Genomic DNA, 25,164 nt, shown 5'->3' with positions numbered 1-25,164 from the left:
GCTTTGCACAGGACTGCAGGATCAGATGCTTATAGTACATGGCTGGAGCTCGTTTATGGGCAGTTATCGGCCCCTGTAAATAGGGCTTTACACAGGACTGCAGGATCAGATGCTTATAGTACATGGCTGGAGCTCGTTTATGGACAGAAATCAGCCCCTGTAAATAGGGCTTTACACAGGACTGCAGGATCAGATGCTTATAGTACATGACTGGAGCTCGTTCATGGGCAGAAATCGGCCCCTGTAAATAGGACTTTGCACAGGACTGCAGGATCAGATGCTTATAGTACATGGCTGGAGCTCGTTTATGGGCAGAAATCGGCCCCTGTAAATAGGGCTTTGCACAGGACTGCAGGATCAGATGCTTATAGTACATGGCTGGAGCTTGTTTATGGGCAGAAATCGGCCCCTGTAAATAGGGCTTTGCACAGGACTGCTGGATCAGATGCTTATAGTACATGGCTGGAGCTCGTTTATGGGCAGAAATCGGCCCCTGTAAATAGGGCTTTACACAGGACTGCTGGATCAGATGCTTATAGTACATGGCTGGAGCTCGTTCATGGGCAGAAATCGCCCCCTGTAAATAGGGCTTTACACAGGACTGCAGGATCAGATGCTTATAGTACATGGCTGGAGCTCGTTTATGGGCAGAAATCGGCCCCTGTAAATAGGGCTTTGCACAGGACTGCAGGATCAGATGCTTATAGTACATGGCTGGAGCTCGTTCATGGACAGAAATCAGCCCCTGTAAATAGGGCTTTACACAGGACTGCAGGATCAGATGCTTACAGTACATGGCTGGAGCTCGTTTATGGGCAGAAATCAGCCCCTGTAAATAGGGCTTTACACAGGACTGCAGGATCAGATGCTTATAGTACATGGCTGGAGCTCGTTTATGGGCAGAAATCGGCCCCTGTAAATAGGGCTTTACACAGGACTGCAGTATCTGATACTTACAGTACATGGCTGGAGCTCGTTCATGGGCAGAAATCGGCCCCTGTAAATAGGGCTTTACACAGGACTGCAGGATCAGATGCTTATAGTACATGGCTGGAGCTCGTTTATGGGCAAAAATCAGCCCCTGTAAATAGGGCTTTGCACAGGACTGCAGGATCAGATGCTTACAGTACATGGCTCGAGCTCGTTCATGGGCAGAAATCGGCCCCTGTAAATAGGGCTTTACACAGGACTGCAGGATCAGATGCTTATAGTACATGGCTGGAGCTCGTTCATGGGCAGATATCGGCCCCTGTAAATAGGGCTTTACACAGGACTGCAGGATCAGATGCTTATAGTACATGACTGGAGCTCGTTTCTGGGCAGAAATCTGCCCCTGTAAATAGGGCTTTACACAGGACTGCAGGATCAGATACTTATAGTACATGACTGGAGCTCGTTTCTGGGCAGAATTCGGCCCCTGTAAATAGGGCTTTACACAGGACTGCAGGATCAGATGCTTATAGTACATGGCTGGAGCTCTTTCATGGGCCGAAATAGGCCCCTGTAAATAGGGCTTTACACAGGACTGCAGGATCAGATGCTTATAGTACATGACTGGAGCTCGTTTCTGGGCAGAAATCGGCCCCTGTAAATAGGGCTTTACACAGGACTGCAGGATCTGATACTTACAGTACATGGCTGGAGCTCGTTTATGGGCAGAAATCAGCCTCTGTAAATAGGGCTTTACACAGGACTGCAGGATCAGATGCTTATAGTACATGGCTGGAGCTCGTTCATGGGCAGATATCGGCCCCTGTAAATAGGGCTTTACACAGGACTGCAGGATCAGATGCTTATAGTACATGACTGGAGCTCGTTTCTGGGCAGAAATCTGCCCCTGTAAATAGGGCTTTACACAGGACTGCAGGATCAGATACTTATAGTACATCACTGGAGCTCGTTTCTGGGCAGAATTCGGCCCTTGTAAATAGGGCTTTACACAGGACTGCAGGATCAGATGCTTATAGTACATGGCTGGAGCTCTTTCATGGGCCGAAATAGGCCCCTGTAAATAGGGCTTTACACAGGACTGCAGGATCAGATGCTTATAGTACATCACTGGAGCTCGTTTCTGGGCAGAAATCGGCCCCTGTAAATAGGGCTTTACACAGGACTGCAGGATCTGATACTTACAGTACATGGCTGGAGCTCGTTTATGGGCAGAAATTGGCCCCTGTAAATAGGGCTTTGCACAGGACTGCAGGATCAGATGCTTATAGTACATGGCTGGAGCTCGTTTATGGGCAGAAATCAGCCTCTGTAAATAGGGCTTTACACAGGACTGCAGGATCAGATGCTTATAGTACATGACTGGAGCTCGTTTATGGGCAGAAATCGGCCCCTGTAAATAGGGCTTTGCACAGGACTGCAGGATCAGATGCTTATAGTACATGGCTGGAGCTCGTTTATGGGCAGAAATCAGCCTCTGTAAATAGGGCTTTACACAGGACTGCAGGATCAGATGCTTATAGTACATGACTGGAGCTCGTTTATGGGCAGAAATCGGCCCCTGTAAATAGGGCTTTGCACAGGACTGCAGGATCAGATGCTTATAGTACATGGCTGGAGCTCGTTTATGGGCAGAAATCGGCCCCTGTAAATAGGGCTTTACACAGGACTGCAGGATCTGATACTTACAGTACATGGCTGGAGCTCGTTTATGGGCTGAAATCGGCCCCTGTAAATAGGGCTTTGCACAGGACTGCAGGATCAGATGCTTACAGTACATGGCTGGAGCTCGTTTATGGGCAGAAATCGGCCCCTGTAAATATGGCTTTACACAGGACTGTAGGATCAGATGCTTACAGTACATGGCTGGAGCTCGTTCATGGGCAGAAATCGGCCCCTGTAAATAGGGCTTTGCACAGGACTGCTGGATCTGATACTTACAGTACATGGCTGGAGCTCGTTCATGGGCAGAAATCGGCCCCTGTAAATAGGGCTTTGCACAGGACTGCAGGATCTGATACTTATAGTACATGGCTGGAGCTCGTTTATGGGCAGAAATCTGCCCCTGTAAATAGGGCTTTGCACAGGACTGCAGGATCAAATGCTTATAGTACATGGCTGGAGCTCGTTTATGGGCAGAAACCGGCCCCTGTAACTAGAGCTTTGCACAGGACTGCAGGATCAGATGCTTACAGTACATGGCTGAAGCTCGTTTATGGGCAGAAATCGGCCCCTGTAAATAGGGCTTTGCACAGGACTGCAGGATCAGATTCTTACAGTACATGGCTGGAGCTCGTTTATGGGCAGAAATCAGCCTCTGTAAATAGGGCTTTACACAGGACTGCAGGATCAGATGCTTACAGTACATGGCAGTACAGACGGTACAATCAGCTATAAGAAAAGCATTTTCCGTTTTCCCCTTGCCGCCCATCACATCCCTATAAATCCTCTCACCTGCAAGGAAGGGAAGACATAAAGCCTGGCGTCGTAGTCCACATACTGAAAGAGGCAGGAGAGAAAAGTCCTATTGAGCATCACAATGAAGACCCAGATCAGAGGTGCTTTCCCGAGCTGCAAGATGAGAAATATAATGTGGGAGGATGGCGGCGGCGGCAAAGATGGAAACGCGTCGGACGATTGCCTCGGTCTGAGCAGCAAATTAGAAAAGGCTAAGAAAAACGCTGGCAAGAGTAAATACATGAGGCAGTAGACCACCACGATGCTTCTCTTCTCAGGACAGTGAAACCGAACCCCGAGCAGCGTCTCCATGAAGAGCAGTAGGATGACCAGGGTCGGGGTGCGCAGCCTCTGCAGGAGGACGAGCCTCAGCCTCTTCTCTGGAGTCATCATGTCGTAGACGTTTGGAGGCGACTGATGTGAAATAACGAAAACTTGAGCTGAAGTAACTTCTCCACTCACCGCTTCCTTTACTTGTTTATTCGGATGTGCTTTCTGCTGATTATTGCTTCCTCTTTGGACTTTAGCACCTTTAATACCTCCCAAATGTCTAAAAGCGGAGAGTCAAAATCTGTAGTGCACGGTTTGCACCGCAGCTCATTTGTGCCATATTTTGCCCAATAAGCACAAATATGTGTTTTTTTTTTTTAATTTAACCCCTTAAATGACAAGTAATATGGGTGCTGGACTTGCTAGATGGCCTCTATCTTCCACAATCAGACAGACTGCACCCTCTCCATATGTCGGTGGGCGCACAGTCGCTGCAGCTTCTTTGGGTGGTCTGATGCCCGGTCTGGGAGCAGTAGGAGAGCCCGGGGTATGGAGGCTAGGATGTGCTGCGGTGGTACTGGCTGGCGCTGGTACATAACTGGAGGAACAAGGCAGATTAGGCAGTGGGCTGAGGGAGGAAACAACCTGCAAAAGATAGGTGATGCTACCACGGTGGTCTTTTGGCCGCCCGTCTTCTGGGCCATCACTGTGATGGCTGCACCAATGTTGCCCTTATGTGAGCGCCCTCTGTGTGTGAAACCACTTTGGTGCCGTAGCAAGTACTGACCCCGGCATCTGAGCGATTGCAGGGCAATTCCTTTCCCACAATGATATGGGAACTAACAGCTCACTATAAGTCTAGTAAAAACTTCTCCACTTATTTGTTGAAGGGCCCACCAAAACTTCAGGCGTCCTATTCTGGACCTTCCAGTAATCAGCAATAACCTCTTAGGGAACTGGACAAAAAAAAAAGTTAAAATTTCCCTGCAGCGCCACCTCTGGAGAAAGAATGAATTACATGATACCGTTTGAAATAATTGGCTAATAAACCCGTGGATGTGTCAGGTCCTCCAAAGTGAGCAGCTGCTCTCTGATGGGACGTCCGATTAACTCAGAATTCCTAATAATGAAAACGGATTTACTAACTCCTAAGGGGGATGGCCAGCCCCCTCCACATCCTGGCCCAGCAGTGGTCAGGGATGTGGTCACTGATTGGCTGCAACTGTCGTGAGATTCAAGACGAACCAGGGAAGCTATTAGGGGGCCTGGAAATGGTCTAGAAAAGCAACTCCATCATGAAACCCACAAAAGTTCAGGTGCAATATTCTACACCTCATGGGATTTAAGGAAAAGACGCCCAAGTCAGGGAGACTGCGGAGGAGCGAACGCAATACTGAGAAGAGTCAAAGGAGTCCTAGAAATGACATTGCTAAATAAATGGTCTACACAAGGGGAGCAGAGGAGGTGCAGGAGGGGGCAAGAGTGTGACTGTCTACATGGTGGCACCATAGGAAGGACGGCACCGGGTCTGTCAGTCTCGCCTCTTCTTGCCAGCTGTCCAGGGCGGCTTCAATGACATTCTGCTCGACCTCATTAATATTGAACCTCCCCCTTTGGAAATTGTCACTTGAGATGACCCCAATTACAGATGTCACGGAGATTGGCGTCTTCTCTACGGTCCTGGACACCAAATCTGCCTTGTTAAGTAGGAGATTGTGGTGACGGCTGTGTCGGCCAGAGGAGGACTTCTCTTCAGCGGCTCCAGTGCTCTCCGGCTCTTCTCGTTAGCGTCCGTTGTTCTTTCCTCATCCTCTCGTCCTTCCGGTCACATCCTGGCATTGAGGTTTGGGCAATGTCCCTGTGACTGGCGCAGGTTGTGTAACGGCAGCCGTATTCTTACTTCCCAGTGTGTTTTATATTATGGCCTCAGAAGGGTTTCCTCTACTGGATGACACCCGCTCAAGTCATTTCAGTGCCCTAATAAAGAGACAAAGCCATCGATGCCCACCTCCAGCAGCGGGGCGGTCCCTGCCACGTCAGCGCTGCTATTCCCGGCCGGCGACTTGTGAAGAAGAAGCATCTGGAGAATGATCTCATGGAAGACGACTAGTTCACACCAGACAGTGCAGGACCATGGCATATACAGGAGTTTCCCAGACTTCTGAATATTTTGGGAAACCCTGTGCGCTAGAGGCAGCTGGAGAGGAAATCTGCACAGAAGTGCAGCAGCTTCTTCGTTAGCAGGATATAGGAAAAATATATACGACTGCGGCTTCCTCCACCGTCAGATGTACGAGCCACTGAGAGGTCACATGATCCAGGCAACCAATCAGGTGACAGTCTGGATCAGTGATGTCATAGTTCAATGGGCCGAGCAGACAATCATTACCAGGCATTCTGACTGTGCAGAGCTGCAACATCATTAACTGCCTGGATTAGTGACATCACCACAAAAGGTCACATGATCTGGGTACCCAATCATCTCCTAGACCTGTGATACTATAGGCTGGCAGGGTCATGTGACATCATAACCATTGAGAGATCATCATTTCCCAGTCATGTTACATCATCATCTAGAACAGTGACCTCATACCCAGAGAGGTCACATGATCCAGGTATCCAATCATTTTCAGACACAGTGACATCACTAGCTGGATTAGGGATGTCACCACTGAGAGGTCACATGATCCAGACAGCCAATCAGCTCTGACCCCTGTGACATCACTGGCGGGCTGGGTCAGGTGACACGGGGCACATTATGGGATGACCCTATGAATCTCCCTCGCTGTCCTGTTTATGTTGACGCCATTTTTTTTTCTAGGTACATGAGGCGCAGTTTGTTCTCCATGATTCCAGGAGGATATTTAGCCCTGAGCTGATGCTATGGTTATTCTGAGGGCTGAGGACACCATAATACACGAGTCTGTCTACAACAGATGTACAGCTGAGGCTTTACTGGAGAGAACTGCCGCAGTCACACCCCTCCACAGCGACGGCAGCAGGAGGCCACGCCCCGCAGCCGCGGAGTGCTCATGGGAGCTGGAGTCCGCGAGCTGCTCATTAACAGGAGGAAGCAGGAGAAAAGGACTACAGCTCACTGATTGGCTGGAATTCTGATCACATGACGCCGGACAACCAATGAGGATCATTCCCGCGCTCCCGGCGTATTTCGGCAGTTCTGTGAGGAGAATGAGGAGACGTGAGGTAAATAAGGGCGGAGCCGCGGGCTGCGGGGCGACATTACTGCAAGTTGTGAAGTGCAGCGTGTCAATATTGTGGAATTGTTGAGTTTAATGTCCTGTGTACGAGCGATATCTGATACAACCGGATAATCTATGTGTATAGTGTCCCGACAAATCCACGTCTGTGCGAACCCGCAGCCATTGTAAACACTGGCCACGGCCTGATGTCACGGCCTATTATGTGTGGATCCGAGGACGTCCAGCGGTGATGACCCACTGGGGGACACAGACTGAGGAGGAGGCGAGTGCGGTGTGCGGCCCCCTCCGTGACAGGACCTGCTGGATGATTTGGAGGCGCATGTGGCCCCCTGACCTCTTGGGTCCCTGTGCAGCTGAACCAATGATATGGCCGCACCTGACCCACAGCGAACACTAGGAGAGAAATCATCAGCCAAAAAACACTGAAAGATCTGTGAGGTCACGACCCAGCACCCCCTCTACATACAGGATACTTGCCGCAGGTGTGCGGGGTCACAGAGGGAGTGCGGCTGGACGCCCCCTCTACATGCACGATACCTGCCACAGGTGTGCGGGGTCAAGGAGGGAGTGCGGCCAGACGCCCCCTCTACATGCACGATACCTGCCGCAGGTGTGCGGGGTCAAGGAGGGAGTGCGGCCAGACGCCCCCTCTACATGCCCGATACCTGCCGCAGGTGTGCGGGGTCATGGTGAGAGTGCGGCCAGACGCCCCCTCTACATGCCCGATACCTGCCGCAGGTGTGTGGGGTCATGGTGGGAGTGCAGCCGGACGCCCCCTCTACATGCCCGATACCTGCCGCAGGTGTGTGGGGTCATGGTGGGAGTGCAGCCGGACGCCCCCTCTACATGCACGATACCTGCCGCAGGTGTGTGGGGTCAAGGAGGGAGTGCGGCCAGACGCCCCCTCTACATGCACGATACCTGCCGCAGGTGTGCGGGGTCAAGGAGGGAGTGCGGCCAGACGCCTCCTCTACATGCACGATACCTGCCGCAGGTGTGCGGGGTCATGGAGGGAGTGCGGCCAGACGCCCCCTCTACATGCACGATACCTGCCGCAGGTGTTCGGGGTCAAGGAGGGAGTGCGGCCAGACGCCTCCTCTACATGCACGATACCTGCCGCAGGTGTGCGGGGTCAAGGAGGGAGTGCGGCCAGACGCCTCCTCTACATGCACGATACCTGCCGCAGGTGTGCGGGGTCAAGGAGGGAGTGCGGCCAGACGCCTCCTCTACATGCACGATACCTGCCGCAGGTGTGCGGGGTCAAGGAGGGAGTGCGGCCAGACGCCTCCTCTACATGCACGATACCTGCCGCAGGTGTGCGGGGTCAAGGAGGGAGTGCGGCCAGACGCCCCCTCTACATGCACGATACCTGCCGCAGGTGTGCGGGGTCAAGGAGGGAGTGCGGCCAGACGCCTCCTCTACATGCACGATACCTGCCGCAGGTGTGCGGGGTCATGGAGGGAGTGCGGCCAGACGCCCCCTCTACATGCACGATACCTGCCGCAGGTGTTCGGGGTCAAGGAGGGAGTGCGGCCAGACGCCTCCTCTACATGCACGATACCTGCCGCAGGTGTGCGGGGTCAAGGAGGGAGTGCGGCCAGACGCCTCCTCTACATGCACGATACCTGCCACAGGTGTGCGGGGTCACAGAGGGAGTGCGGCCGGACGCCCCCTCTACATGCACGATACCTGCCGCAGGTGTGCGGGGTCAAGGAGGGAGTGCGGCCAGACGCCTCCTCTACATGCACGATACCTGCCGCAGGTGTGCGGGGTCATGGAGGGAGTGCGGCCAGACGCCCCCTCTACATGCACGATACCTGCCGCAGGTGTTCGGGGTCAAGGAGGGAGTGCGGCCAGACGCCTCCTCTACATGCACGATACCTGCCGCAGGTGTGCGGGGTCATGGAGGGAGTGCGGCCAGACGCCCCCTCTACATGCACGATACCTGCCGCAGGTGTGCGGGGTCATGGAGGGAGTGCGGCCAGACGCCTCCTCTACATGCACGATACCTGCCGCAGGTGTGCGGGGTCATGGAGGGAGTGCGGCCAGACGCCCCCTCTACATGCACGATACCTGCCGCAGGTGTGCGGGGTCATGGAGGGAGTGCGGCCAGACGCCCCCTCTACATGCACGATACCTGCCACAGGTGTGCGGGGTCAAGGAGGGAGTGCGGCCAGACGCCTCCTCTACATGCACGATACCTGCCACAGGTGTGCGGGGTCATGGAGGGAGTGCGGCCAGACGCCTCCTCTACATGCACGATACCTGCCGCAGGTGTGCGGGGTCATGGAGGGAGTGCGGCCAGACGCCCCCTCTACATGCACGATACCTGCCGCAGGTGTTCGGGGTCAAGGAGGGAGTGCGGCCAGACGCCTCCTCTGCATGCACGATACCTGCCGCAGGTGTGCGGGGTCAAGGAGGGAGTGCGGCCAGACGCCTCCTCTACATGCACGATACCTGCCGCAGGTGTGCGGGGTCATGGAGGGAGTGCGGCCAGACGCCCCCTCTACATGCACGATACCTGCCGCAGGTGTGTGGGGTCATGGTGGGAGTGCAGCCGGACGCCCCCTCTACATGCACGATACCTGCCGCAGGTGTGCAGGGTCATGGTGGGAGTGCGGCCAGACGCCCCCTCTACATGCACGATACCTGCCGCAGGTGTGCGGGGTCATGGTGGGAGTGCGGCCAGACGCCCCCTCTACATGCACGATACCTGCCGCAGGTGTGCGGGGTCATGGTGGGAGTGCGGCCAGACGCCCCCTCTACATGCACGATACCTGCCGCAGGTGTGTGGGGTCATGGTGGGAGTGCAGCCGGACGCCCCCTCTACATGCCCGATACCTGCCGCAGGTGTGTGGGGTCATGGTGGGAGTGCAGTCGGACGCCCCCTCTACATGCACGATACCTGCCGCAGGTGTGCGGGGTCATGGTGGGAGTGCGGCCAGACGCCCCCTCTACATGCACGATACCTGCCGCAGGTGTGCGGGGTTAAGGAGGGAGTGCGGCCAGACGTCTCCTCTACATGCACGATACCTGCCGCAGGTGTGCGGGGTCATGATGGGAGTGCGGCCAGATGCCCCCTCTACATGCAGGATACCTGCCGCAGGTGTGCGGGGTCATGGAGGGAGTGCGGCCGGACGTCCCCTCTACATTCATGATACCTGCTGCAGGTGAGCGGGGTCACGGTGGGAGTGTGGCCGGACGCCCCCTCTACATGCATGATACCTGCCGCAGGTGTGCAGGGTCATGGTGGGAGTGCGGCCGGACGCCCCCTCTACATGCATGATACCTGCCGCAGGTGTGCGGGGTCACGGAGGGAGTGCGGCCGGACGCCCCCTCTACATGCACGATACCTGCCGCAGGTGTGCGGGGTCATGGTGGGAGTGCGGCCAGACGCCCCCTCTACATGCACGATACCTGCCGCAGGTGTGCGGGGTCATGGTGGGAGTGCGGCCAGACGCCCCCTCTACATGCACGATACCTGCCGCAGGTGTGTGGGGTCATGGTGGGAGTGCAGCCGGACGCCCCCTCTACATGCCCGATACCTGCCGCAGGTGTGTGGGGTCATGGTGGGAGTGCAGCCGGACGCCCCCTCTACATGCACGATACCTGCCGCAGGTGTGCGGGGTCATGGTGGGAGTGCGGCCAGACGCCCCCTCTACATGCACGATACCTGCCGCAGGTGTGCGGGGTCAAGGAGGGAGTGCGGCCAGACGTCTCCTCTACATGCACGATACCTGCCGCAGGTGTGCGGGGTCATGATGGGAGTGCGGCCAGATGCCCCCTCTACATGCAGGATACCTGCCGCAGGTGTGCGGGGTCATGGAGGGAGTGCGGCCAGACGCCCCCTCTACATTCATGATACCTGCTGCAGGTGAGCGGGGTCACGGTGGGAGTGTGGCCGGACGCCCCCTCTACATGCATGATACCTGCCGCAGGTGTGCAGGGTCATGGTGGGAGTGCGGCCGGACGCCCCCTCTACATGCATGATACCTGCCGCAGGTGTGCGGGGTCACGGAGGGAGTGCGGCCGGACGCCCCCTCTACATGCACGATACCTGCCGCAGGTGTGCGGGGTCATGGTGGGAGTGCGGCCAGACGCCCCCTCTACATGCATGATACCTGCCGCAGGTGTGCGGGGTCATGGTGGGAGTGCGGCCAGACGCCCCCTCTACATGCACGATACCTGCCGCAGGTGTGCGGGGTCATGGTGGGAGTGCGGCCAGACGCCTCCTCTACATGCACGATACCTGCCGCAGGTGTGCGGGGTCATGGTGGGAGTGCGGCCAGACGCCCCCTCTACATGCATGATACCTGCCGCAGGTGTGCGGGGTCATGGTGGGAGTGCGGCCAGACGCCCCCTCTACATGCACGATACCTGCCGCAGGTGTGCGGGGTCATGGTGGGAGTGCGGCCAGACGCCTCCTCTACATGCACGATACCTGCCACAAGTGTGTGGGGTCATGGTGGGAGTGCGGCCGGACGCCCCCTCTACATGCACGATACCTGCCACAGGTGTGCAGGGTCATGGTGGGAGTGCGGCTGGACGCCCCCTCTACATGCACGATACCTGCCGCAGGTGTGCGGGGTCATGGTGGGAGTGCGGCTGGACGCCCCCTCTACGTGCACGATACCTGCCGCAGGTGTGCGGGGTCATGGTGGGAGTGCGGCTGGACGCCCCCTCTACATGCACGATACCTGCCGCAGGTGTGCGGGGTTATGGTGGGAGTGCGGCCGGACGCCCCCTCTACATGCACGCCCCAAGGATTCATGGGAGGCTCCTGGAACGCTGTCGGCAGGCACCACGGAATAATAACGATGAGATTCGCCCCACAAGATGTGGAGAGAATCATTCAACTGCTGTCATCACCTTTGCTTCATCTATGCGCCAGATTTATTAAAGGGGTTGTCCATGACCCCTCAGTGTAAGTCCGGCAATGTGACCTGAGCTGCAGTACCAAGAACGGCCACTACACAGTGTAGGGCGCTGAGGTGCTCCATCTGCAGCAGCCGCGGACATCAGCTGATCCTGCAGCATCAGTCACAGTCCAGGGACACACAGCCATGTTTTTCTAATTCCGTTTAACTCTTTGATTGAATCCCTAACGTCAGGTGCCGCTGTCCACCTGAAAACAGGACAGTTATTCATCCATAGCTCATCTGTTTTCATACAATTAAAGGGCTCATCGTCTATTAGACAACCCCCACCTAAACTGATTAAGACACTCGCCTCCCAAGCCTGCCCTGCTCCTGCGATGTCAGCGCTGCGATTTCCAGTGGTCATGTGACATTGTTATATCACGTGATCCCTGCAGCCTTTTTACTTCCAACAGAACTTTTCTGCAGCAGGTTAGTTGCAGCTGTAACAGGACATAACATAATGTGACTGCTGTGAGTCACAGCACCGACATCGCATGAGCAGTACTGGTCCGGGAGGGAAATATATGTTACTTTATGCTATATGGGACATTTAATCAGGTAAAAGGATTTGTCCAGTTGTGGACAAATCCTTTAAAATCGTGATCCAAGGCCAAACATGTGCTATGTAATTATTGTAATGGATCAGTCCAAATCAGATGCCGTTCAGATCGTGCTTGTACATGCTTTAAACATCAGAATACTGACGTAAAAAGCTTAAAAAAGTCGCAGAATTGTGATGCAACTGGCAGCTGCACTAAAATGATGCGACTTTTGGCGTTCTCGCGCTGTTTTTGCCCAGCTCCACTATAGTGGGTGGAGGGGCTGGGGTAGGATTTGTGGCGAGGTGTACGCCACTCGTGCACCACTCCTGGTAGGTGTAAGCCCCTTCATGAATCATGAGGGTCTCCAGCCCATCTCATTAAGACTTTCTCAAAGGTTATTTACACTGGTCTGCACGTTATCTTTTTTTTCAACCACAGACTGGCCTTGGGGTAATGTATCTGGAAGTGTGTATTGTACTCATCAATGAGCCCATTGTAGCCTTTGCATTGGCCATATTGGAACTTTGTCCAAGAGCAATCATGGCAGGAAATTCAGTGGCTTGTGAAAGTATTCACCCCCTTTGGCTTTTTACCTATTTTGTTACATTACAACCTGTGTTTAAATATTTTTTGAAATTCGATTTGTGTGTGAAGCATCAGCACTAAATAGTCTAAGATAGGGAAATGAACAAAATATAGGCATAAAGTAAATTTATGGGATCAAATAACTAAAAATTGCCATGTGAATATGTATTCACCCCTTTTGCTATGAAGCGCCTAAAAATTCCTGGTGCAAGCAATTCCCTTCATAAGTCACATGCTTAGTGAAAGGAAATCCACCGGTGTGCAAGTGTCACTTGCCTGTCAGTACAGCTGAAACCAGGAGTTTCCATCCACTATATAAAAAGACACATCTGCAGGTTTTTCTCAATATCTGACATGAAATCAGAATAAACCTTTCCCGTTTTAGGTCAATTAGGATTATACCATAATGTTTAATATTTGCCAAATGCCGGAATAATGAGAGAGAGAGAATGTTTTAAGGCATTTTTATTACTTACTGCAAAGTCAAAAGTTTACATACACTAAGATTACTATGCCTTTAACAATTCTGGACGACCCATATGATGTCATCTGTTTGGAAGCATCTGAGTTAATTAGAGCCACACCTGTGGATGTATTTTAATGCACACCTGAAACACACTGCTTCTTTGTGTAGCATCATGGGAAAGTCTAAAGAAATCAGCCAAGATATCAAGAAGAGAATTGTGGACTTGCACAAGTCTGGCTCATCCTTGGGTATAATTTCAAGATACCTGAAGGCGCCTTATTCATCTGTACAAACAATTATACGCAAGTACAAACAAGATGGGAATGTCCAGCCATCATACCGCTCAGGAAGGAGACGGGTTCTGTGTCCCCGAGATGAAAATGCTTTGGTCCGACATGTGCATGTCAACCCAAGGACAAAAGCAAAAGACCTTGTGAAGATGATGGCGGAAGCTGGTAAGATTGTGTCAATATCCACAGTGAAACGAGTATCAACATGGGCTGAAAGGCCACTCTGCCAGGAAGAAGCCATTACTCCAAAAGAAACATAAAAAAGCCAGATGAATGTTTGCAAATGCAAACAGGAACAAATGCCTTAATTTTGGAGACATGTCCGGTGGTCTGATGAAAGTAAAATTTAACTTTTTGGGCATAATGACCATCGTTACATTTGGAGGAAAAAGGGAGAAGCTTGGAAGCCTAAGAACACCATCCCAACTGTGAAACACAGGGGTGGCAGCATCATGTTGTGGGGTTGTTTTGCTGCAGGAGGGACTGGTGCACTTCACAGAATAGATGGCATCATGAGAAAAGAAGATTGTCACAATACTGGAGCAACATCTCAAGACATCAGCCAGGAAGTTAAAGCTTGGGCGGAAATGGGTCTTCTAAATCGACAATGACCCAAAGCATACTGCCAAAATGGTAAAGTGGCTTAAGGATAACAAAGTCAATGTTTTAGATGGGCCATCACAAAGCCCTGATCTCAATCCTATTGAAAAATTTATGGGCAAAGCTGAAAAGGCTGCGAGCGCCGAGCAAGGCGACCTACAGACCTGGATCAGTTACACCACTTTTGTCAGGAGGAATCGGCCCAAATTCCACCAACTATTGTGAGAAACTTGTGGAAGGAGATCCCAAACGTGTGACCCAAGTCATTCAGTGTAAGGGCAATGGTACCAAATACTAATGAGATGGATGGAAACTTCTGACTTTGCAGTAAGTAATAAAAATGCCTTAAAACCTTCTCTCTCTCTCATTATTCTGGCATTTGGCAAATATTAAAAATGATGGTATAATCCTAATTGTCCTAAAACGGGAAAGGTTTATTCTGATTTCATGTCAGATATTGAGAAAAACATGAATATGTGTCTTTATATATAGTGTATGGAAACTTCTGGCTTCAACTGTACACTTTACCTTTACTGAAAGGTCAGAGGCTGCATTAATACGCGTCAGTGCCCTGGGCTTTAAGAGCCTGACCTGTATTAGCACGTCATGGTGATCGCGCGCGCACACAGGCTGTGCGGGCGCGATCGCCGCCGGGTGTCAGCTGATTGTCACAGCTGACACCCGGTACTATGTGGAGGGAGCGGTCCCGCACCGCTCCCGGCACATTAACCCCCGCAATGCTGCGATTGAAGTCGATCGCAGCATTGCGGTGGCTAAGGGGAGGTGATCGGTATACTCACCTCCTCTTCCGGCCTCCAGCGCTGTCTGCCGCGGCTTCCCGAATGTTGCCATGACGACCCGATGTTGTCATGACAACATCCGGGTCACCAGACAGCAGGAAGATTTTTTGGTCATGCGCAGTACATGAACAAGCTATCTTCTCCCTGTCCAGCACTGACAGCCTGCATGGCACAGGGATGGTGCTGCATTCCTGTGCTATGCAGGCGATCAGAATAAAAAAAGTGAAAGTCCCATAGTGGGACAAAGTAAACAAATAAAAAACTGTCAGAAAGTGAAAAAAAAAAAATTGTAAAAATATAAAAAAAAATATAAAAAAAATAATCCACCAAAAATAAAAATATAATGTACCCATCAATAAATATTATGAAAAAAACAAACAAACAATAAAAGTACACATATTTGGTATCACCGCGTCCGGAACAACCTGACCTATAAAACTGTCCCACTAGTTAACCCCTTCAGTGAACACGGTTAAAAAAAAAAAAAAAAAAAAAAAAAACGAAGCAAAAAACAATGCTTTATCATCATACCGCCAAACAAAAAATGGGATAACACCCGATCAAAAAGACGAATATAAATAAAAATGGTACCGCTGAGAACGTCATCTCGCAAAAAATAAGCCGCCATACAGCTCCATCAGCCGAAAAATCAAAAAGTTATAGCTCTCAGAATAAAGCAATGCAAAAAAATAATTTTTTCTATAAAATAGCTTTTATTGTGTAAAAGTGCCAAAACATAGAAAAACTATATAAATGCGGTACCGCTGTAAATGTACTGACCCGAAGAATAAAGCTGCCTTATCAATTTTACCACACGCGGAGAAGAATAAAAAATTAAAAAAAAAAACAATTCCTGAATTGTTGGTTTTTGTTTATTCCGTCTCCCAGAAACCGGTATAGAAAGCGATCAAAAAATGTCACATGCCTGAAAATGGCACCAATAAAAACATCAACTCATCCCGCAAAAAACAAGCCGTCACATGACTGTCGGCCAAAATCTGGAAAAATTATAGCTCTCAAAATATGGCGATGCAAAAACTAGATTTTACAAAAAATGTGTCTTTTAGTGTGTGACAGCTGTCAATCATAAAAACCCCATATGATTCTGGTATCGCTGTAATCACACCGACCCGAAGAATAAAGACGTCTAATCACTTATACCGCACGAGGAACGGCGTAAAAAATAACGCTAGGGCTAGGGTTAGGGTTGGGGTTAGGGTTGTTTTTTTTTTTTCAAAAGTAAAAAAAAAAAAAAAAAGATGACGATATGGCGACCAGTGTTGAGCGCAAGTGCTCGCTACTTGAGTTTGCATCGGGTGCTCGGGTATGCACTGAGTATCGCGGGTGCTCAAGTCTAAGCCCCATATGCTTCGCGGCCAAAAAAACCTCGCGGGGATTGCCTGCCATGCACGAGCGATCCCCGCATGTTTTTTTTTGGGTGTCTAATAACCATGAAACATGCAGGCATGTAGTTTCCAAAATGGTGTCAATTGTGGAGGGTTTCCACTGTTTAGGCACATCACGGGCTCTCCAAACACAAAATGGCGTACGCTAATTATTCAAGCAAATTTTACAATCGAAAAGTCACATGGCGCTCCTTCCCTTCCCAGTCCTGCCGTGCGCCCCAACAGTGGTTTTCACCCACATATGGGGTATCTGCTTACTCAGGAGAAATTTCACAACAAGTTGCATGGTGCAATTTCTTCTGTTACCCTTATGAAAATGCAAAAGTGGGGGCTGAAAAACATTTTTGTGGGAAAAATGTGAAAATTTTATTTTTACGGCTCAATGTTATAAACTTCTGTGAAGCACCTGGGGGTGCAAGGTGCTCACCACACATCTAGATAAGTTCCCTGAGGGGTGTAGTTTCCAAAATAGTGTCATTTGTGGGGGGGTTCCACTGTTTAGGCACATCAGGGGCTCCCCAAATGCAACATGGTGTCCGCTAATTATTCAAGCAAATTTTACATTCAAAAAGTCAAATGGCGCTCCTTCCCTTCCGAGCCCTGCCGTGCGCCCAAACAGAGGTTTTTCCCCACATATAGGGTATCTGCGTGCCCAGGGGAAATTGCACAACAAATTTTGGGGTCCATTTTTTCCTGTTACCCCTGCAAAAATAAAAAAAACTTGGGTCTAAAGTAACATTTTTGTGAAAAAAGTTAAATGTTAATTTTTTTCTTCCACATTCCAAAAATTCCTGTGAAGCACCTGAAGGGTTAATAAAGTTATTGAATGTGGTTTTGAGCACCTTGAGGGGTGCAGTTTTTAGAATGGTGTCACTTTTGGGTATTTTCTGTCATAAAGACCCCTCAAAGTGACTTGAAATGTGATGTGGTCCCTAAACAAATGGTTTTGTAAATTTTGTTGGAAAAATGAGAAATCGCTGGTCAACTTTTAACCCTTATAGCTCCCGAATAGAAAAAAAAATTTTGGTTCCAAAATTGTGCTGATGGAAAGTAGACATGTGGGAAATGTTATGTATTAACTATTTTGTGACATATCTCTCTGATTTAAGGGCATAAAAATTCAAAGTTTGAAAATTGCCAAATTTCTTTTTTTTTTCTTCACAAATAAACGCAAGTGATATCGAAGAAAGTTTACCACAATCATGAACTTATCCAAAGTGACTTGCAGTTGTAATTGCCGCAAAAGGAGGCTCCACAAAGTACTGACTTTAGGGGGGTGAATAGTTATGCACACTGAAGTTTTCGGTTATTTTTTCCTATTTGTTGTTTGCTTCACCATAAAAAGAAAATCAAAATGTCTACAGGTGTCGGCATGTTCTCCACATGAACTGATGCAAAAAAAAAAGGGAAATTCCAGGTTGTGAGGTAGCAAAACACAAAATGCCAAGGGGGTGAATACTTTTGCAAGCCTTTCTATGTATGAGGGTTTTCCATTACTTATTGATGACCTATCCTTGTTATAGGTCATCAATATCAGATCAGTGGGGTCCGGCGCCCCACCAATAAGCTGTTATTAGCTCTGGCAGGTGGATGTAAACAGTGTCCCGGAGAGGAACTGCATCTAGTGGCCGTTCTTAGGTATTGCAGCTCAGCTTCCATTCACTTCAATGAGCTGAGCTGCAGTACATGAGAAGGGCAACAATACAATATAGCAGGCTGCAATGTCTCAGGTCTGGGCCATTCTTGTGTACTGCTGATCAGCTCCTATTGAAGTGAATGTGATCAGAGCTGCGGCACTGAGAACGGCCACTAAAGCGTATGAAGCTGTGCTGCTTCGGTCCCGTACACCGCGTATATCTGACCGCCAAGGAAGCCGACAACCTAACAGCTGATCAGTGATCGAGCGAAACCCCAACCGATCTGATATTTCTGGCCTGTCTTAAGCACAAATGATCGATATTTAGTTAGTGGACAATGAGTTTAATATTAAAATGACAAAAAGGGGAAAAAAAAGAAAAAGAGCTTCCTGTGGGGATCACGTAAAGTTGGATTAGGACTAGACTGTAAAGAAATATATATATATTTCTGTCTCTGATAAATAAACTTTCTACCTAGTTATATCATATGAGTCTTCTGATGTCGAACCAGATTTGATTTCTGCGTAAAACCTTTCCCGCACTCCGTACATGAATATGGCTTCTCCCCCGTGTGAATTCTCAGGTGTCTCACAAAGTCGCATTTCTCCGAAAAACTTTTCTCACATTCCGAACAGGAAAACGCTCTCTCTCCTGCGTGAGCTCTCTTGTGTTTCACCAGTGAACATTTATGTGCAAAACTTTTTGAACACTTAGTGCATGGGTACTGCGGGCCGCCCGTGTGGACTCTCTGGTGGTTGCAATAGGTTGACTTTTTGATAAAACATTTCCCACACTCGGAACATTGAAACGGCGTCTTTCCCCTGTGAACTCTGAAATGTTTGGCGCAGTTCGCCTTCGACGTGAAACACTCTCCGCACTCACAACACTGAAATGGTTTGTCTTTCATGTGAATTCTCCAATGCTGGATAAGATCTGCTTTCTGTGCAAAAGATTTCCCACAATCTGTGCAATAAAATAACTCATCCGATGTGCGAACTCTCTGCTGGCCGGTGAGGTTCATTGATGTCTTCTCATATTCAGTCCCTGGATCCAATGTGGACAAAGTATCAAGAGAAGGTTTCTCTGGATTAGAGGCTTCATAACAGAGAAGGAGGAACAATGGGGTTGTTTCTGGCGTGCAGGCAATTTCTTTAGGAGAAACTTTGGGGGAGAGAAAAACTTCTTTTTTACTTTCTGGGTTTGTGACTTGATCTGATAGAGCTTAAAAAACAAACAAACAACAAAAAAAAAACTGTTTAGACATATACTAAGAAATTTTGCTTTATCCCATGACATTTTTTTTATCAGCCTTACATTTTGCTTCACACTTGGGAGCAAACCCTCTGGAAGTATTAAACTGACAGCTGAGGCATCTGTCCCATAGGGTCCCGCTGTACAGAAGCATACCACATATATACGTCTTTGCAGTGGCGCTCTGTATAGGAAAATGTAATCTGCTGTGCTTTCCTGCAAACTATGCTGTCGCACACTGGTCGGACAAAAGCCAAAAGTGAATCTAAAGTTTATGTCTAAAGATTTCTGTAATGACAAGGCGAGCAGGATTTTTGACCGTCACTTGAAGTACAGCAAAACGTAATGGTGACCACTCTGCTCATTCTTCTTCACCTCTCTGCGGCTTTTGACACCGTTGACCACCACCTCCTACTCTCTACGCTCCACTCAATCGGCATTAAGGACACTGCTCTCTCCTGGTTCTCCTCCTACCTATCTGACCGCTCTTTCAGTGTATCGTTCGCTGGCTCCACTTCTTCCCCTCTTCCTCTCACTATTGGGGTTTCTCAGGGTTCAGTCCTTGGCCCTCTTCTCTTCCTCTCACTATTGGGGTTCCTCAGGGTTCAGTCCTTGGCCCTCTTCTCTTCCTCTCACTATTGGGGTTCCTCAGGGTTCAATCCTTTGCCCTCTTCTCTTCTCTCTCTACACGGCCCCAATTTGACAGACCATCAGCAAATTTGGTTTTCAGTACCATCTTTATGCTGATGACACACAACTATACACCTCATCCCCTGACCTTACCCCTGCTGTGCTACAGAACACCAGTGACTGTCTGGCCGCAGTTTATAATATCATGTCCGCTCTCTACCTGAAACTACAGGAACTTCTGCTCCAGCCGTCTACTCACCTCCCTCTCCGTGTGTGGTACCACAATAATGCCGAGCCAGCAGGTGCGCTGTCTGAGCGTTGTGTTTGACACCAATCTGTCCTTCACCTTCCACATACAATCTCTTGCCCACTCTTGTCGCTTGCACCTGAAGAACATCTCTGGAATCCGCCACTTTCTCACCTTGGAAACAACAAAAACCCTCACTGTTGCCCTGATCCACTCCCGCCTCGACTACTGTAACTTTCTATTAATTGGCCTCCCCCTCACTTGACTTTCCCCCCTCCAGCCCATCTTTAATGCTGCTGCCAGGGTCATCTATTTGGCTAACCGTTACTCAGACTCCACCGCTCTGTGCCAGTCATTGCATTGGCTGCCCATGAATTATAGGATCCAATTTAAATTGCTTGTTCTCACCCACAAAGCTCTCCACAGTGCGGCACCACCCTACATCTCTTCCCTCATTTCTGTTTATCGGCCTACCCGTTCTCTACGCTCCGCAAGCGACTTTCGACTAACATCCACACTAATCCGTACCTCCACTCCCGGCTTCAAAACTTCTCCTGAGCTGCACCTATTCTCTGGAATGCTCTACCCCAAGAACTTAGGACGAACCACAACTTACACAGTTTTAGGCGCTCCCTAAAAAACACACCTGTTTAGGGCGGCTTATCACTACCCTAATCAAAGTACTTTTAGATTCTTATATTTGGAGAAATAATGAATGGGCTATAAGTCTCCACCGAACCCTAAAGCACCGCAGATACTGGCCGGCGACTGCAGATACTGGCCGGCGACTGCAGATACTGGCCGGCGACTGCAGATACTGACCGGCGACTGCAGATACTGGCCGGCGACTGCAGATACTGGCCGGCGACTGCTCATACTGGCCGGCGACTGCTCATACTGGCTGGTGATGAGTTCATGCAGCCTTTATCTATCCCTCATCCCCTCAGGATGGCTGGACCATCCTTGTAAATAAGCCATTGTGCTTTGTGTCACCCCCACCTCATTGTAGATTGTAAGCTCTTACGAGCAGGGTTGTCATTATTTTTGCTGTAATTATTGTATTATCTTTAGCTATGTTACTTATGACTGTTGTAGATGAACCTCTGAATTGTAAAGCGCTGCGGGATATGACGCTATATACAGATGATTATTATAATAAGTAATTGGTTATACTGACCTGGGCAGATATCTGTGTCTGTTTCCTCCTCCTTGCGTTTCTGATCACTTCTTATGTACACCTCTTCCTCCTCCTCCTTGAAAGTCTCATCACCCCTCACATGCTCCCCTTCCTCTTTGCATGGCTGATGGCACCACACATGCACTTCTTCCTCCTCCTCCTCCTTGCAGGTCACATCACACCTCATATGCATCTCCTTCCCCTCCTCCTCCTCCTTGCACTTCCGATCACACCTGGTCTGCACCTCTTCCTCCTTATTACTGGATACACCTGTAGGAATTGGTGTTTAAGAATATTTTTGTATCATATTTTTGACTGCATCATTTTAGGGGCACATGAAAAAAAACAAAACAAAAAAAACATTTTTTTTCCCCCCTTTTCCAATGTAAATTTACATTGTTGACCCTATGGCGTGAATAACATGCTACCTTTTATTCTACAGAATTAACAGATGAATAAAAAAATGAAACCGCTTCAATGGGCAACAAGCAATAAATGTCTCCACCTAGTGGTGTCTAATAGAACTGCAGTTGGTGGACATTCAATTGTAAACATGTGGAAATGGCAAAATGTATCAATTACACCAAAAGGTAAATGTACTTTATATTAAATCAAAAAGTAGATATAATTATTGGTGTCAAAGTGTGAGTGCCAAGAATATATGCCAAAAAAGGTTTATACCAGCAGCATATATGAGAAGTACATACATGACCAGACAGGGGCGGACACAGACTGTAGTGGGCCCCTGTGCAAGAAATTTTTTGGGCCCCCCCCCCCCCTGCGCTTCATAAGGCAACAAAGTTATCTAAACATAACCCCCCCCCATGTGCATCTCTCGCCCCCCCATGTGCAGCTCTCATCCCCCCCATGTGCAGCTCTCATCCCCCCCATGTGCAGCTCTCATCCCCCCCCATGTGCAGCTCTCATCCCCCCCGTGCATCTCCCATCCCCCCCATGTGCATCTCTCATCCCCCCCATGTGCAGCTCTCATCCCCCCCGTGCATCTCCCATCCCCCCCATGTGCATCTCTCATCCCCCCCATGTGCATCTCTCAACCCCCCCCATGTGCATCTCTCATCCCCCCCCATGTGCATCTCTCATCCCCCCCACTCCTAGTTAACTACTTGTATTTAAAACAAATAAAACTTGTTATACTTACCCCCATGCGATCCCTGCAGAATCCTGGCGCTCGTCCACGTCGCGGCCACCAGACGGTGCCACATACATAGCCATCAGCTTTTGTTTTGGCCAAAAGATTTTTAAAGCCGCCACCACGATAAGGTAGACTCTTCTGGCCGGGCCCTACTCTAACCTATTAAAATTTTCTTAAAATATCCAATACTCTTTTTAGATATATTTTTATTTAGTTTTCTTTAAGGGAATGTGTCATATACATTTTTTTTTAAAAATGACCAATAATACCACATACAGGGAATACTGCCACACCATGACCAGACCACATATTACCACAACATAGTGACCGAATAATACCACACAGAAGGGGGAAAAACTGCCACACCATGACCAGACCACATATTACCACCACATTACTAATATTACCACCACATTACTAATATTACCATAAGTGTCATTATGCACGGGAGCTCTATACATGGTATGTATAACGTAAGTGTCCAGGTAATCTAGTGATCACCAGTGACATTATACACAGGAGCTCTGTATATAGTGTCAGTGTACAGGTAATACAGTGATCACCAGTGACATTATACACAGGAGCCCGGTACATAGTATATAGTGTAAGTGTACATGTAATACACTGACTCACTGGTGACGTCTCTAGGTGAAGTCCTTCAGCTACGCTTTTCTCCTTCATCCAGCACAGACCGCCATTACGTCTTCCAGCCAGGACTCGTCTCTGCATAAAATAACACAGTTATCTAGAGCACATTCCCCAACTTCTACATTACGCAGCTGAATACAGACGTGTATCCACCATCAATATATGGTTAGTTATTATACAACCTACCATTCCAAATATAAATTGTAATCCACCACGGTGCCCCCATTAACTGTAAATAGGCACTTAATATATAATTTAATTAGAACCTCTACTCTTTCCGCCAATTTGTTACCAGTCACACTCCTGCATCCGCAACGCCCCCTACTCTATACTTCCTGCTCCCCGCATTCATTATTTACATGCACCCCCTGCCCCAATTCATTATATCATGTCCGTGCTCTCCCCACCCCATCATCATTTATCATTTACTGTCCCCCACCCCACATTCATTATGTGCAGCTCATTATCCCCCTACTCCCAATTCCCCCATGTGCAGCTCATTTTCTCCCAATTCCCCCATGTGCAGCTCTCACCCCCCCATGTGCACATCTCTCACCCCCCTCCCCCACATGTGCCCCTCTCTCATCCCCCTCCCCCACATGTGCACCTCTCTCATCCCCCTCCCCCACATGTGCACCTCTCTCATCCCCCTCCCCCACATGTGCACCTCTCTCATCCCCCTCCCCCACATGTGCACCTCTCTCATCCCCCTCCCCCACATGTGCACCTCTCATCCCCCTCCCCCACATGTGCACCTCTCATCCCCCCTCCCCCACATGTGCACCTCTCTCATTCCCCCTCCCCCACATGTGCACCTCTCTCATCCCCCTCCCCCACATGTGCACCTCTCTCATCCCCCTCCCCCACATGTGCACCTCTCTCATCCCCCTCCCCCACATGTGCACCTCTCTCATCCCCCTCCCCCACATGTGCACCTCTCTCATCCCCCTCCCCCACATGTGCACCTCTCTCATCCCCCTCCCCCACATGTGCACCTCTCATCCCCCCTCCCCCACATGTGCACCTCTCATCCCCCCTCCCCCACATGTGCCCCTCTCTCATCCCCCCCCATGTGCACATCTCTCATCCCCCTCCCCCACATGTGCACATCTCTCATCCCCCTCCCCCACATGTGCACCTCTCATTCCCCTCCCCCACATGTGCACACCTCTCATCCCCCTCCCCCACATGTGCACCTCTCATCCCCCTCCCCCACATGTGCACCTCTCTCATTCCCCTCCCCCACATGTGCACACCTCTCATCCCCCTCCCCCACATGTGCACCTCTCATTCCCCTCCCCCACATGTGCACCTCCCATTCCCCCCACTCCTAGTAAATTGTATTTAAAAAAAAAAAAAAAACTTGTTATACTTACCCCCATGCGATCCCTGCAGAATCCTGGCGCTCGTCCAAATCGATGACACCAGGTTCTCCTGACTTCCGGTCATGTGACGGTGCCGTCACATGACCGGAAGTCAGGGGAATCATGAAAGCGCTGCCGCAGCAGCGCAGCGCTAAGATGTTCCGGCCCCGGCGCTTAGCATGGGGCCGGGGGCCCCATGAGGAGAGAGACGCACAAGAGGGGGGCCCCCTTCGGCTGGGCCCCATACTGGAGTCAGGGCAGTCATGCCCTGATGGCGGCCCTGCTGGAGGCTGAAGGGGCCCCCTCTCCCTCGGGGCCCCCGTTCAATGAACCGGCTGCACGGGCGGTAGTTCCGCCCCTGTGACCAGATCAGAGACAACTGGCAAAGACCGCAGCACTTCTAAACATCAGAGTGTAATAGTTACCAGACACCACTAGGTGGAGACATTATTGCTTGTTGCCCATTGAAGCTGTTTCATTTTTTTATTCATCTGTTGTTAATTCTGCTTCTATCAATTATCCTCTTTTTGGGACAATGTGCAATATATGAATT

The 25,164-nt window shown here is 50.0% G+C and overlaps 2 protein-coding genes across 6 annotated transcripts in view; both read right to left on the bottom strand.

The window, feature by feature from the left end:
- Positions 1-10,052, bottom strand: part of LOC141157775 (uncharacterized) — a 134,904-nt gene extending 124,852 nt beyond the window's left edge. Inside the window, exons 1-2 of the mRNA XM_073645304.1 lie at positions 9,994-10,052; positions 3,403-3,955 (exon numbers count right to left, since the gene is read on the bottom strand). Of these exons, the coding sequence (XP_073501405.1) occupies positions 3,403-3,955; positions 9,994-10,052 (612 nt within the window). The remainder of the gene's footprint in view (positions 1-3,402; positions 3,956-9,993) is intronic.
- Positions 10,053-16,618: 6,566 nt separating this feature from the next.
- LOC141157603 (uncharacterized) overlaps positions 16,619-25,164 on the bottom strand; it is a 56,028-nt gene continuing 47,482 nt past the window's right edge. For 3 of the 5 annotated variants that reach the window (XM_073645071.1, XM_073645073.1, XM_073645072.1), the window contains exons 5-7: positions 21,447-21,716; positions 20,282-20,443; positions 16,619-19,362 (exon numbers count right to left, since the gene is read on the bottom strand). In XM_073645071.1, the coding sequence (XP_073501172.1) occupies positions 18,620-19,362; positions 20,282-20,443; positions 21,447-21,716 (1,175 nt within the window). In that variant the 3' untranslated portion in view covers positions 16,619-18,619. The remainder of the gene's footprint in view (positions 19,363-20,281; positions 20,444-21,446; positions 21,717-25,164) is intronic. The other 2 variants (XM_073645075.1, XM_073645074.1) reach the window with 2 other exon arrangements.

Source organism: Phyllobates terribilis, unplaced genomic scaffold (genome assembly GCF_046119375.1).
Source record: "Phyllobates terribilis strain yellow unplaced genomic scaffold, ASM4611937v1 Scaffold_8__6_contigs__length_399053987, whole genome shotgun sequence".
NCBI lineage: Eukaryota > Metazoa > Chordata > Amphibia > Anura > Dendrobatidae > Phyllobates > Phyllobates terribilis.
This window is presented reverse-complemented; position numbering and strand designations above follow the sequence as displayed.